General features: G+C 45.2%; 1 protein-coding gene across 1 annotated transcript; it reads left to right on the forward strand.

Moving 5' to 3' along the window:
• Positions 1–4,190: 4,190 nt before the first annotated feature.
• On the forward strand, positions 4,191–14,044 carry JCHAIN (joining chain of multimeric IgA and IgM). The gene is given in 4 exon segments (NM_001286896.1): positions 4,191–4,276; positions 7,902–8,037; positions 9,736–9,816; positions 12,007–14,044. Coding segments are annotated over 4 exon segments (483 nt in total). The 5' UTR covers positions 4,191–4,212; the 3' UTR covers positions 12,209–14,044.
• Positions 14,045–14,318: the final 274 nt, after the last annotated feature.

Here is a 14,318-nt window from a genome sequence, read left to right on the forward strand (position 1 = left end):
ACTTTGGTCTGAGCCAGTCTGGCCGTTCTTGTGTTACGTAACCTACAAAATACAATAGTGTCTAAAATCTGGTGTAATTGGGTAATGCAGTGGTCCCCAACCTTTTGGGGCTGCCGGGCGCCTGGGGGTAGGGCCGCTCACATACCACGTGTCCGGGGGCAGGGCCGCGCATGCGCCGTATGCCCGGGGCCGGCACCGGCATGTGCCATGCACCTGGGGCAGAGGCCGCCCATGCACCAGGGGCCGGCACCACGCTTGTGCTGTATGCCCGTGGCAGGGGCTGCCCATGCTCCAGGGGCTGGCACCGCGCTTGTGCCGCACGCCCGGGGTAGGGGCCGGCCCAGATTGTTCGACAGGCAGACATAAATGGCCCGGCAGACGCCGTGGCGCCTGCAGACACCACATTGGGGACCACTGGGGTAATGCAATGAAGTAGCATCCATACGTATTGCCTCGATTCCTTCAGTGGATACTTCAGTTATACTACTTGAACAATGTATTGGGACTAGCTATTCAGGCCAGATCTTCATGGGGTATAATCTAGCATAGCTCCATTGAAGTCTACAGAGCTATGATGATTAGCAGCAACAAAGGATCTGGGCTGTTCCATTTTTAAGCCATTTTATTTTCCTTCTTGTCCACATGAGTGTTTCCTTCTATAGCTTCCACTTTTAGTCATGAGAAACATCTAACTCTACTCTCCCACCCTTTCAAAGGAGGAGGGAGAACAATCAAATACAAACTGCCTGAAGTAATTTGGTTACTAAAAAAAAGCATGTCATGTGGCAGAAGGAGTGATAGTAAATTATGTCTGATGCACTGAGAAATGTTGAACTGGTACGTTAAGCTGTCATACACCAGACCCAGCAATGGTTCCATGTGAAACAAGTGCAGGTGCTAGTTTATTTAAAAACCAAACCACGGAACAGGTGCATCTTTTCTTATTAATACAAATACTTAACCACAGGGGGAAAAACAAGAGATCTGTCAAACTAACATTTAGGTTGACTTAGATGGAAAGAAGATTCAGTGATATAGATTTAAGGCTGAAAATCGAGATTGACATCTCAGCCTTTGTTTGAGGGGCTTCTACATGAACATTTAATGGAGGGTAAACAAGGGAGTAAATTTCACCCACATTCACTGCCACTGAGTGATTGTCTGTGTGGACTCTGCTGACGCGCGCCAACACTTTCTTAGTGGACTTTGCTCTCGCCCTGTTTCAAAGTGAGGTAGAGCAACGCGCACAAAGGAGCTGCATGCAGCAAGTGGCGTCGGGTTCCATACATTCCCGGCTTGCCTGGATCCGGCTCCTGAGGGTCAGGGCTGCCTCCCAGCATTAGGGATTCAGTGCTAGTGGTCCAGCTCCCCCTCTGTCCTCCAGCAGGGCGTGTGCACACACAATCTACTAGCCTGGACACCCCAAGGCTCTGGTGTGCAAGAGGCCCCAAGGCTCTGGTGTGCATGTGTCTTTCTCCTGCTCAGTCAGGGGCCACATCAGAGAAGGCTAAGTTTTTTGTTTGCTTTTTGGTTTTGCTTCTCATTTGTGTGCAGCCCCCAACTGATTTTTCTGTGGGTTAAAAGCCCGTAACCCCAAAAAGGTTCCCCACCCCTGAACCAACATATCTCTTGCGTATCATGAGTCAACCTTCCCTTTTAGTGTAGACCTGACCTCAGTGTGTGAATAGGAGTTGGGGGGAGCTGGTATGCACACAGTCAGGTTTAGGCTCCCAAGAATGCAATTTGAAAATGGTTCCTAAAAGTGTCCTAAATCCATCTTCAGGTTCCAAAACATAAATGGCCTGCTTTCCAAACGTGCTGCCTACTGACCCCAACAGGATTACACAGAATGTAAATCAGCACCTGATTTTCCCCTTGCAGACTACATAGATCTCCAACGTTCATGGATGTTGATTTTTTTTATTTTTTTCCCTCTATTAAACTGTCCTGCATAGGCGGACAACCAGGCTCAGACTCCTTTGCATATTCTGCTTTCTGCTGCCACATCTTTTTTAAAAATCTATCTTTGGATTATAGAACAAATGACTGAAACCAATAGCAACTGGGGAACAGAAACTCCCTCCTGGTTAACTCATGCTTATTTTTAAACCTGGGCTAAAGGTGGAGCACAGTAGGCACCCAACGGCAATAGCATAAGAACGTGCCATGTAACATCTAGAGAGAAATGCTTTCTAGACATCTTGGCACACAGGAGAGGGGACAAAAGAGCAAGTCCTGCTTGTACAGTTAGGCAGCCTCACTGACCGATGGATAGACTGGGGTCTGCATCAATCTGCGATACAGCGGGATGAAGCCAAAAGAGAATTGCAACAGCATGAAATAATGATGGACGCTATAATGGGCATCTATCTGTCCCCGCTTTGGGGAAGGCTTGTATGAAGATACTTATTAATTCAGTACATGCTCTTTGTATTGTGCCAGTGTCCCAAGATACATCAACCCCTGCCCCTCTTATTCTCAGTGACAAAACTCCCTGGCTGTGTCTACACTGGCATGAATTTCCGGAAATGCTTAAAACAGAATAGTTTTCGTTATAAGTATTTCCGGAAAAAGAGTGTCTACATTGGCAGGATGCTTTTCCGGAAAAGCCCTTTTTCCAGAAAAGCGTCCATGGCCAATGTAGACGCGCTTTTCCGGAAAAGAGCCCCTATCGTCATTTCCACGATCGCGGCTTTTTTCCGGAAAAGACTACTGGGCTGTCTACACTGGCCCTTTTCCGGAACAGTGTTCCGGAATAAGGACTTATGCCCGAGTGGGAGCAGAATAGTTTTTCCGGAATAGCGGCTGATTTTGTACAGTAGAGCGTCGTTGCTTTTCCGGAAATTCAAGGGCCAGTGTAGACAGCTCGCAGCTTATTTCGGAAAAGCGGCTGATTTTCCGGAATAAGTGGCCCAGTGTAGACACAGCCAACGTGACTCTAATAGGTGCAGGATGCGGACCGCACTCAGTAAGGTGTGCAGCGAGGGGAGCGAGCATGTGAGTTTGCTCACCTAGAGCAGTATGTGTCCAAGACACATTCCCCTCCCAAACACTTTAAATCTAGAGCTCCATGGCAGCACGGTCTAGTGGGTACTGCCTAGCATGGGAATTAAAAGCTTTGATGATGTTCTCTTTGTGGCTCTATTATTCATTTGCTTTGCTGTGCCTCATTTTTGCCATCTGTAAAATGATAGCAGGGGAAGGATTTTTCCCACCTTTTTTGTAAGATGCTCTGAGCTCTGTGGATGAAATGCGGTGGGACAAGTCACTTGTGCCTCTGTTGTGCAGAATAGGGGTGCGGGCAAGCAGATGGACACTGTCGGGACAAAGTCTCCCATTGAAATGAACCCCTGTCACTGTTGCTTATGGCAGGTACACCTTTTATATGGTGTATTGGTACCCGGTGGGGCTGTTGGCAGGAAATGGGATTCCCCAGTCTGCCTATGCAGACATTAACAGGCAAGGAAAGGAACAACTACCAAATGTCTAACAATCTCTTAGCTTTCCTAAGCAGAGAGGTAGTGCTGTGTAGCAGACGAAACACCAGGCTGGGACTCAGGAAACTTGAGAACTATTTCCAGTTCTGTCACTTCACCTCTGTTTACCTTTCACCTTGTCTATTTAGATTATAAACTCTTTGGGAGCAGGAACTGGCTCTTCCTAGGAGTCTGTACAGTGCTTAGTACAATAGGGCTCTGATCTTGGAGCCCCCAGTGGCTGCTACAATACAAATAATAGTAATTTAAGGGATTCTGAAGTCAAATTTCTCAGGACTAGAAGCAAGAGCTGTGTTCTACTGTCAGTCTGGGAATCTTCCTCTCCTTCCCCCATCTCCCATTCCCAGCTCTGCGTGTGACTACCTGTAAATGTGTCACTGGGCTAGAAATGAACATGATCCATCTGTGCCAGTGTAATTTGGTGCTCCTTGAGCATCCTTGCTGTCTCCCTGCTTGCTTGGCAGCAAACCAAGTTAAACATGCTACAATAATTCTACCCCTCAGTAGGTCTTTGAAAGAACCAAATCTTCATTTGAGCATTAAACCAATTGCAGTATCTGGTTTCAATACTCCCAACCACATCTTACAGCAGTGTTAAAGAGCCAGCACTCTGAGCTGTTATTTTAGGAAACAAATCGCTCTATCGTTTGCACACACCCTTATAGGCAGATGACACTCCTCTAAACTCAACTACTTCAAAAGAAGGGAAGGCAAGATGAAGACCTCTTTGTTACTATGGGGAGTCCTGGCAGTTTTCTTGGGGGCTACTCTTGTGGCAGGTAGGTGTGAAATGAAACAAAGACTATTATACATTATGCTTAAATATAAACTTGCATTTGGGTAGCTTTGCTGAACAGCCCAGCTGTCATCCACAATTTTAATAAGCAGACAAGACAAATCTCTGTCTGCTAGGTCCCGACCCTGTGCCCACTGAAATCAACATTCATTGGACTTGACTTAGGCCCTTTGTCTCTGCACCAAAAGAGTGGTGTTTTGAAAGATCCCTAGTGCAATGCTAAATAGAGCGTTTGCTCGCTACTCCATAATGCCAGCTGGTTGCATCAATGAGTTGAAAGTCCAGGTGTTTTCTTTTCCTCTGATCTGGGACACTTGAAAGGCTGACTTTTCCTTGCTAGAATCAAAGGCTTCATTAATGCTTCTTTCTAGAAGAAATGGTCATTTCAGTAGGGCTGGTTTCTGATCTCACTGTAGTTTTATACCATGGTGTAAGTAAGGTAAGAATCTTGCCTATAAAGAATAGTAAAAATGGTTGGTTGACAAGTACATTTAGACTAATTTGATGTGATTTTTACAGTGGTGTAACTTCAGTTACAGCTGAGATATGTTTAGTTTATTTGGTCAGATTCTACTGTGTATTCTCGTCTGTTGTCAATTGGAACAGTACACCCCCACGGTCCATTATATCCTGCATTTTCTTTGATCTTGGTGACTTTAAAGGCTACATTTTGCGTTAATTTATAACTTCTTTATAATTTATTACTTCTATCAAAGATATTGATTTCATAGCAATGTAACAGAGCACAGAATTTGGCTGCTGGTGTGTGTAGTATCGGTGACAGGGGTTGATTGTCAAATATGAACCAGTTCAACCGAGAGCTGAATTTGCTTCTTCTCATTGAAATGATTGCAGCCGCTAATGTGTGTGCCACTCACAGTTAAGTCTGTGTGAGCTAAGTGCCTTTCTGGGAGCCTAAATTGGACCATTTGTTTTTTTAATTAATCCATTTTGAGTCCAACTGGATTTATTCTTGCTTTAATAATGGAAAGAGTTTAAAATGTATCTCTGCACGAGCAGCCATTTTACAGTTTCTTTGCTTTTTTATTATGCTGCAGATGATTATTTATTGATTTTATAGAATGCCACACCTATTTATCATGGCATTTGACATGACCACTCATTGTTAAGAGAGACATTTCTCATGAAAATTCATTTTACACTCAGACACATGCAGAATCTATTTATCCAACCTCCAAGCATTCATAAGTTCCTCTCCAAATGCCCTATTTAATTAACCACTGCTAAACTTTGCTTTTCCCAAGGAGTCTTTGTTGCGCTGTTGGGACATAGAGACATTATTATACAGCTGGATGATGTTTTATTTTCACTGCTTGTGATTTAGAAGATGATTTAAATTTTACCAGAAACATAGAGCAACTATGATTACATATAATTGCATTCAGTATTATTAGAGGTGAAGTCAGTGGAGTTACACCAGGGATGAATCTGACCCATTATTTTTAGTGTACCATAATAATCTTTAGAGCATGTCTTCCTAAAAGTTCACTAATGGTGCGGTCAGGATAATACATAAATAATACACCGAATTAGAGAATGACCCAAAGTGGGAATTTATTGACTTCAATGGACTTTGGCTCAAACTCTTAGAGAGGAGAATTATATGTGCGATACATAATACCGTTACAAAGGAGATGGAAAGGAAGAAGAAAAGGCTGGAGAAATGAAATCTGAATAGAGATCAAGAATCAATGAGGCAAAGACACAGGAAGACTCGATGTTTTAGAAGACAGGATTTTTGTTTAATCAGTTAAGTAGACTGTGGAGGGGACAGAGCGCGGAGACGGATAAAGACTATAAAACTTGAATAATAGAATCATAGAACTGGAAGGAACCTCAAGCGGTCATCATATCCTGTCCCCAGCACTCCTGGCAGGACCAAGCACCATCTTCTATCTTGACTATCCCTGACAGGTGTTTGTCTGACTTGCTCATAAAAATCTCCAATGATGGAGATTCCACAACCTCCCTAATACCTCTCTAATACCATTAACTCACAGACATCTACCCTTTCCCACCTCTAATACCATTAACTCACAGACATTTACCTTTCTTTCCCCCCTTCCCCCCCGCATCCCCCTCCTGTTCTGAAATGTGATTTGTCCTTTTCATATGTGTTCATTTTTTAAAAATTGTACCCCGACTGCTGTGTTCTCCCTCTGCTTTGGAGGAGGATCTATGAAGTTAGGGCTGGTTCTGTTAGAGCTGCTGAAACTGCCCAGCATGGGGAAGGTCCCATCAGCCTGAGGAGAGGCTGGAATGTTGGTGGGATCGTTACTGCTCATGCTGCAGGCAGCTTTGGGATAGCAGAGCTCTGTGTTGGTGCTCCTGTGATGTAGCGTACAGAAGTAGAGCAGTAGTGTCTCATTGCCAGCTTTGTCCACATATTTACTCTGGTGACACCATCATTGGACCGAACCATTTCAGTTATAAGATCAAGAACACATATTCCTGCTCATCCAGAAATATAATTTATGCCATCATGTGCCAACAGTGTCCTTCTGCTATGTATATTGGACAAACTTCTCAGACACTTCTCCAAAGAATCAATGCACACAAAACAGACATCAGACAGTTTCACAAAGGAAAAACAGTTTCTTGCCATTTCAACCAGCCTGGGCATTGTCTCAACAACCTTACTACCTGCATCCTGCTTCAAAGAGAAGCCTCTGAACAGTCATTCATGCTTAAAATTTGACACTTTACAAATGGGCCTTAACAAATATGCTAATTATCTCACCCATTACAAAGATAACTTCCCCAATTATCACCTCTAATATCATTACCTCATAGACATTAACCTCCTTCCCTCATCCCCCCCTCTGTTCTAAAATCTGATTTGTCTATTTTATATGTGTTCACTTTTTTTTTATTGTATCCCTTTGGTATATATGGTCATGCCAATTTTCTTCCACAATTTGATCTGAGGAAGTGGGTCTGGCCCACGAAAGCTCATCACCTAATAAACCATCCTGTTAGTCTTTAAAGTGCTGCATAGTCCTGCCTTTTGTTTCAGCAAGACCAGACTAACAGGGCTGCATCTCTATTACTATTTAAATAGCTTGTGGCCCTCGTGGTCTTCTGTTTCAGAAGCCAGTGTACATGTGAAGTGAGGCCTCATTAGCAGACAGTTATTTGGATCCAGCTTGGCCCAGTGTGGTTACTCTGTACACTGCGTAAGGAACAAAAAGACAACCCCTGAGCTGCCTAGCATGGAGCAAAACATCTTCTTTGGCTCAGGTTGCTTGGCACAGGTTCTGCCTCCTGTTTTACAGGAAACCTGCACCAGGGTCTCTTCAGAGATGCATAATTTGTGACTTCATTCTTTCCCGCCTCTCCCTTTTCTACCCTACTGTTTGAGTAAGCGGTAGAAGGAACTTTGGGGGCTGAGCAGTAGGGGAGTTCAGTTTGGAGGGAGGGCTTGCCACAAGGGAAGAGAAGATAGATGAGAAGCACCCCAACACACTGTACATTACTGCGTCATTGATAAGATAGCTGAAAAATACAGTAACCCAATCCAAAGAATTGGAAAGAATTTTCCTCTCTCCTATTTTTCTCTCCTTTTAAAACCTCTCCTGTGTTCCCAGGTTATTTTGAGGATGATGAGAAGGAAGAACACACCCTAGTCGATAACAAGTGCAAGTGTGTGAAGGTGACCTCGAGCTTTGTCGCTTCTAAAGATAATCCTGAGGAAAAAGTCCTGGAGAGAAACATACGAGTCATGTAAGTGGCAAACAATGCTTGATTTTAAGCAGGTATAGATGAGGTGACATGGCAGGTTTCTTTTCTTTGTCTCACTTCATCCTATTAGTTATGGGACATGAATGGGATTCATTATATCCTGGCTTTCATGTTACAGTGAAAGTAATTGGGATTTCATTGACACCTACCTTGTGTACCAATTACCTGTAACATATAGTGCTGTAGACTAGCGAAAAGCCCATGTCATGCTAAATTTTGCTGCTTTGCAGCTGCACAGTGCTTCTTCCAACAGCCCTAAAAGCAGGTCAGAAGTGTTTCTGACAGTAGTGTTCCCTGTAAGCTGTGCACTTGTGTGGCCACTCAGGAGAAATTCCATTGCCGCACAGTTGATTAGCAGAGCTCTCTCAGCCAGATTTGTGTTTCTCCTGGTGGTGCACATTCACACATGCCTCAGTGCACATAACAAAATGTATTCTGCACATCGATGGAAAAAATTATAGATGGAAGAGATGAGAGGGAACATTGATTGACAGTAGCATCGTAAGATACAGGGAAGGAGAGAAGAGCAGCTGTTTTCCTGTCCTGATAACTAGGGACACTGGTTGGCACAGAACATAAGACTGCCACTCTAGAGTAGACCCATGGCCAAGCAAGTCTGAGATTTTGCCCCAGAAGAGGCCAGTGCCTGATTTTTTCAGGGAATGACAAGCCCCCATGATGCAATAGCTAATTAATTGTCAGTGCCAGGAGTGAATTCTGCACCCTTTACTCCCACTGGCTACGTCTACACTGGCATGATTTTCTGAAATGCTTTTAACGGAAAAGAGCGTCTAGATTGGCAGGACACTTTTCCGCAAAAGCACTTTTTGTGGAAAAGCGTCCGTGGCCAATCTAGACACGCTTTTCCTCAAAAAAGCCCCGATCACCATTTTCGCAATCGGGGCTTTTTTGCAGAAAACAAATCTGAGCTGTCTACATTGGCCCTTTTGTGCAAAAGTTTTTCGGAAAAAGACTTTTGCCCGAATGGGAGCAGCATAGTATTTCCACAAAAGCACTGACAATCTTACATGAGATCGTCAGTGCTTTTGCAGAAATTCAAGCGGCCAGTGTAGACAGCTGGCAAGTTTTTCCACAAAAGCAGATGATTTTGCGGAAAAACTTGCCAGTCTAGACACAGCCACTGAGTTTTGCTGAGGTAAAGAGGGCAGCATCGGAGCGAGGGATGTCCAGGGAGAACTCACTTCACTAGAAAGTGAGCTTGTCTCATACGTGTTGTGTCCTGGTTGCCACCAGCTCAAGAGAGGGCAGGAGGAACATCAGTGCTGTGATGTCATTACTGAAAGCATCCCTGTGGCAAGCAGCTCCCTCACTCACTAGTGGCCCAACACAGTGCAGAGCTTTGACACCCTCCAGTCTGTCAGGGGCGGTGCCTGGAAAGGATGCACAATAGGCCCTGTTGCTCCTGAGGGTATGTGAAGTCTCAGTGCAGGTATAACACACAGGCTGTTCTACAGATCAAGCATCTGAAACGTCCTGGGGAGTGAGTGGATGGGAAAGTGATGAAAATATCTGAACACAGAGCAAGATGAGAACTTGTTCAACTTGGATTCCGTCTGTCAGAATACTCATGCCAGAGTGTGGGGCTTGCAGAATTCATTAGAGCAATTTGTGGTCACTTGATAGTCCTGTGCTTTCTGTGATTTTTTTTTCTTCCCTTAGAATCCCACTGAAGGCAAGACAGAACATCTCTGATCCCACCTCGCCACTGAGAACCACCTTTGTCTACCGCATGACTGAGCTGTGAGGAATCTTTTTTCTTGCATTGATGTCAAAACACTTTCCCCTTCCGTCCCACTGTCCATTTTTGGGTTGCCAGGTGTCCGGTTTTCGCCCGGACAGTCCGGTAATTGCACCTTCTGTCCAGTAAAAAAAAACAGAAAATACCGGACATGCAAAATGTCCGTTATTTTCTGTTTTTCTCGGACGGAAGGCGTCTGGCAGGGGAGGGGGCGGAGTGTCCCTGGGATCACTTAAAAGACTTCCCCTGGCCTCTCCTGCTGCACAGCCAGATACTTCTGGTTCCTCTCCTGCACATGGGAGAGGCCACACAGGAGATCTGGCGGGAGGGAGATACTCCACATGCTGGAGCCCTGTGGCATGTCTGTCAGGCAGCAGGGAAAGAGGCTGCAGCTCCTCTCCAGGCTCAGGAGGCTGCCCGCAAAACCTTTTGCCATGAGCAGGATGAGAGGAGAGAGGAGATCCATTCCCAGAGTGGGAGGGAAGGGAAGCCCCTGCGCCCCTTCTCTGCATGGGGCACCTCTTGGAACTAAGGGGAAGCCAAAACAGAGCCAGCTTCTCCCCTTCCCCCTGCACCCCCCCCTTCTCTACAATAGCCTGGCTGCAGCAAGGAGCAGTGTCTTGTAGCCCTAGCTAGCCCTACACTGGCTGCAATGCCTCCTTAACTGTTAAGGAGGTATGTGGAACCTGAGGGAAAGGCTGGTGGGGGGAGTGGGTGAAGATGGGGAGGAGGAATCCCTTGCAAGAGGGGGAGGGAAGGAAGCCCCTCTCCCCCACCTCTTCCCTGCACGAGGTATGGGTTGCCAGGTGTGTGGTTTTTACCTGGACAGTCTGGCAATTGTGTCTTCTGTCCGATTAAAACAAAAAAACCCCCAGAAAATACCGGTATTTACAGTTTCTCGGATGGAAGACCGGCAGGGATATTTTCCCCCTGCTGTGCCTGGTGGTTCCCCCCGCCCCAACCAATTTTTTTCCCCGCCATGTTTGGTTTTTTTTGTGAAACTATCTGGCACAACCTTACTGCCCAAAGCACCACAACCATGAATGAATGAATGAATCCTCACCACATCTCTGCGACAGGAATTGAGGCAGAGGTTAAGTGGCGTGTCCCAAGAGTTCTGCCACAGGATTTGGGAATAGAACCCTCATCTCAACTCCCCTGGCTTAACCACAAGACGGTCCTTCCAATGGAGAGGAAATTCAGAATGCACCATGGTGAATTTTGATATAGAAGCTAAACAAATCTTTTCATAGAAGGACATTTTTTAAAATAGCACCTTGGTGTACATCAGTGTTTCTTAAACTATGTTCTGTGGCACATCGGTGTGCCGTGGAGAACAGAATTCAAAATGGCCACCCTTAAAGGGGCAGGTAACCTTTTTAATTTTTTTTTTGTTTTGCTCCTTGGTGTTCCTCATAATAGATAGATAGATAGATAGATAGATAGATAGATAGATAGATAGATAGATAGATAGATAGATAGATAGATAGATAGATAGATAGATAGATAGATAGATAGATATTGTTTGGCGTTCCTCGGTCTAAAAAAGTTTAAGAAACATTGATGTCCACAGACCAAATCCAATTCCCATGAGAGAGCATGGGGCAAAAGCAAGATCTTGACTTCTATCATAGGCAGGGGTGAAGCGGGCAGGAATCTCATCTTGACGAAGATGCTCATGTTCATGCTGTATCCAGTGTGAATGGGATTCGGCCCTAATTAAATTTAAGATCTGGGGCCAGATTCTCTGCTGGTGTAACTCATGATTTTATTCTGAGTCGTGCTGCATTTGACATTTAAAGTAAAGTCTCAGCTCTTGAAGTCATGGGATCACAGTACAATTCCAATTTTCATGAAAGATGAAAGTGAGTTTCTAGGCCTCATGGTTGCAGAGAAAAGTTTGAAAATATGACCAAAGGGCACACTGAAGGCTCAAAAACATAACAAGAACTTCCACCACCCCATCCCTGCCTATCATTAACTAAGCTCATCATTTTGGGGCTCTGACTCACCAATTTTGAAGGTTTGGGGGCTGGCCATAAGCTCCTAAATCAGGATTAGGCTGTTCCAGAGCCTAAGCCGAGCTGACATGTGACTACCAAAGTAGCAGTGAGGACTCAAACCTTCTCTTGTGTGGTGGCCTCTTTCCATGACTGCTGCCTAACAGGAATTCCATCTTATTTGTCTTCCAGCTGCAAAAAATGTGATCCTGTAGAAGTGGAGCTGAATGACCGGGTAGTTACTGCTGAGCAGAGCAACACATGCAAGAGTTCCGATACCTGCTACACCTACGACCGGAACAAATGCTACACCACAACCCTCCCATTTTCCTACGGTGGGAAGACCACCGCCATCCAAGCGGCCCTGACTCCAGAATCCTGCTACCCTGACTAGATTAAACCACTGCTGCTAGAGTGCCTTGTTATACTGTAATCTCCCCGCCTCCCCGAACAAAGCACATTTATATTAGGATGGTAAGAAAAACAGTGTCTGAAATACCAGCTCCTCACAATTAACATGAAAAGTGATGCCTTTCTCCTATAGCACAGGGTGGACATAAATATGAACCATTACGCCAATTATCCATTGTGGACAAAATCCCCATACTATGGGGCAGATCCTCAGATGGTATGAGTCAGTGTAACTGCCTTGAACTGATGGAGCTACACTAACTTACACCATTGGGGCATCTGGCTTGAACAGTCTTCTTTTAGTCCCGATTCAGACAAGGCTCTTGTTAAAGTCAGTGAGGGCTGGGCCATAGTAACAAAGGCAGGCTTAGTTCTTTGCTGTGGATAGAGACAATGAAACCCAAAGGCCTGGCAAGTGTTTGCCTTCCGATTCCCACAACCACGTTTTCCTAAGTCATTTCTCCAGTGTCTTGGGCTTTTTGGTGCCTACTACAGTCCCTTTCGGCACAGAGAGATACCACGGCTGCACATAAAATATCAGTGTGCAATCTGAGATGGCCCCTTCTGTGTGTTCTGCTGGAAAACCCCACTTCAGTTATTGAAAATAATCCTTCGCACCAACTTTAAGAACCGCACGACCATGTTGTTGCACTTTCACCTGCAAGCCTCATAGAAACCAGTGCCATTCTTGAGAAAGAGAACATTCAGGGTGAGGCTTTCAAAGACATCAAGGGGATTTGGAAGACCAGTCCCCATTCAGTTTTAATGGGCATCAGTGGTGTAGCAAGGGTCTTAGGCACCTGGGAGCAAAGGCAAAATTTGCACCCCCCAATCATTTGCCCACCAAACTCCAGAGCAGCTGGGCAGTTATTATGTAGCCCTGGGGAGTTGGGAACAGCAAAGAGCTGGCCATCTGAGTCTTCCCCATTCCGTCCCATTCCCCTTCCCCCCCAGCACCAGCAGCAGCTCACCTTCCATCAGCATGCTGCTGCATAGCTCTGCAAAGGAGGTGAGTGGGTGGAGAAAAGTTAACAACCCCGCAACATTTGGCAGATAAATTGGTGCCCCCCCTTGCATGGCACCCGGGGGCAACTGCCCCCCTCGCGACGCCACAGATGGGCATCCTATTCCCTTATGTGGCTTTGAAAAAAATCACATCCTCAGTGTATCCCCACATATTTAGAGAAGACTGAGGATGCTGCTGCTTTTGAGTATTTTTAAATGGTGCCAAAATGCCGTGTGTTACGGGACTAGTCAATCATTCTTCCACTCTATATTGGAGATTGAGCTACCTACCAATGATATTTCACTGCTCTGTGTTTCCATACTGACAATTATTAATGCCTTCTGCAATTGACCCAACACCGCGGAGAACAAATTCTTTTGGTTTAAATAAATGGTCTAGGTCCCGATTCTGCATTCGGAATCGCATTGGCAGCCTTTGGGCCTGCTCGATCTGATTGCAAGAATGGGGCCCTACTTAGGACTCTCTTCTGGTCTTCTACACCAGATTCCTTTCTCTGGCCCGTAGAAGGGATTCTCCCCCATGAAAGAGGCTGATACAGCATTGCTCTGTACATAACATTGAATGTGCATCAGACCTTGTCTTGTCATGTGTATACAAGTCCATAAACTGCGTGCGGCATTACTCCTGGAAAGGCTGATCCATTCCTCCCTGTTCTAAAAACTGGTTGCACATCCCTAGGCTATTCTGAGAAACCCTGACATATTTCATGTTGTGCCCAAATAGAGCAAAAGCCATGTACCCATGATTTCAGCTTTGTTAGCAAGATTGAATAAATGAAATAGATTTTCCTGCAGCTATCTGTGTGTGAAATTTAAATGGCATTAAAAGGAAGAGTCTGTCTTCTGGTCTTCCTCTAATCTTCAAGAGAAAGAACAATTTGCACTAAATAACTGATGTTAGTCACAGGCAAACCCACTGTGAAGTACTGATTAAATGCTTAGACTTTCATCAAGGAATGTCTGGGATACAATGATGATCAATCACCATCACATGAAGATCCATCCTACTTCAGCAGGAATGTTCCAAGGGCTTAACACAGAAGTGCACGTGGTAACTTGCAGGATCA

Source organism: Pelodiscus sinensis, chromosome 5 (assembly GCF_049634645.1).
Source record: "Pelodiscus sinensis isolate JC-2024 chromosome 5, ASM4963464v1, whole genome shotgun sequence".
Lineage (NCBI taxonomy): Eukaryota > Metazoa > Chordata > Testudines > Trionychidae > Pelodiscus > Pelodiscus sinensis.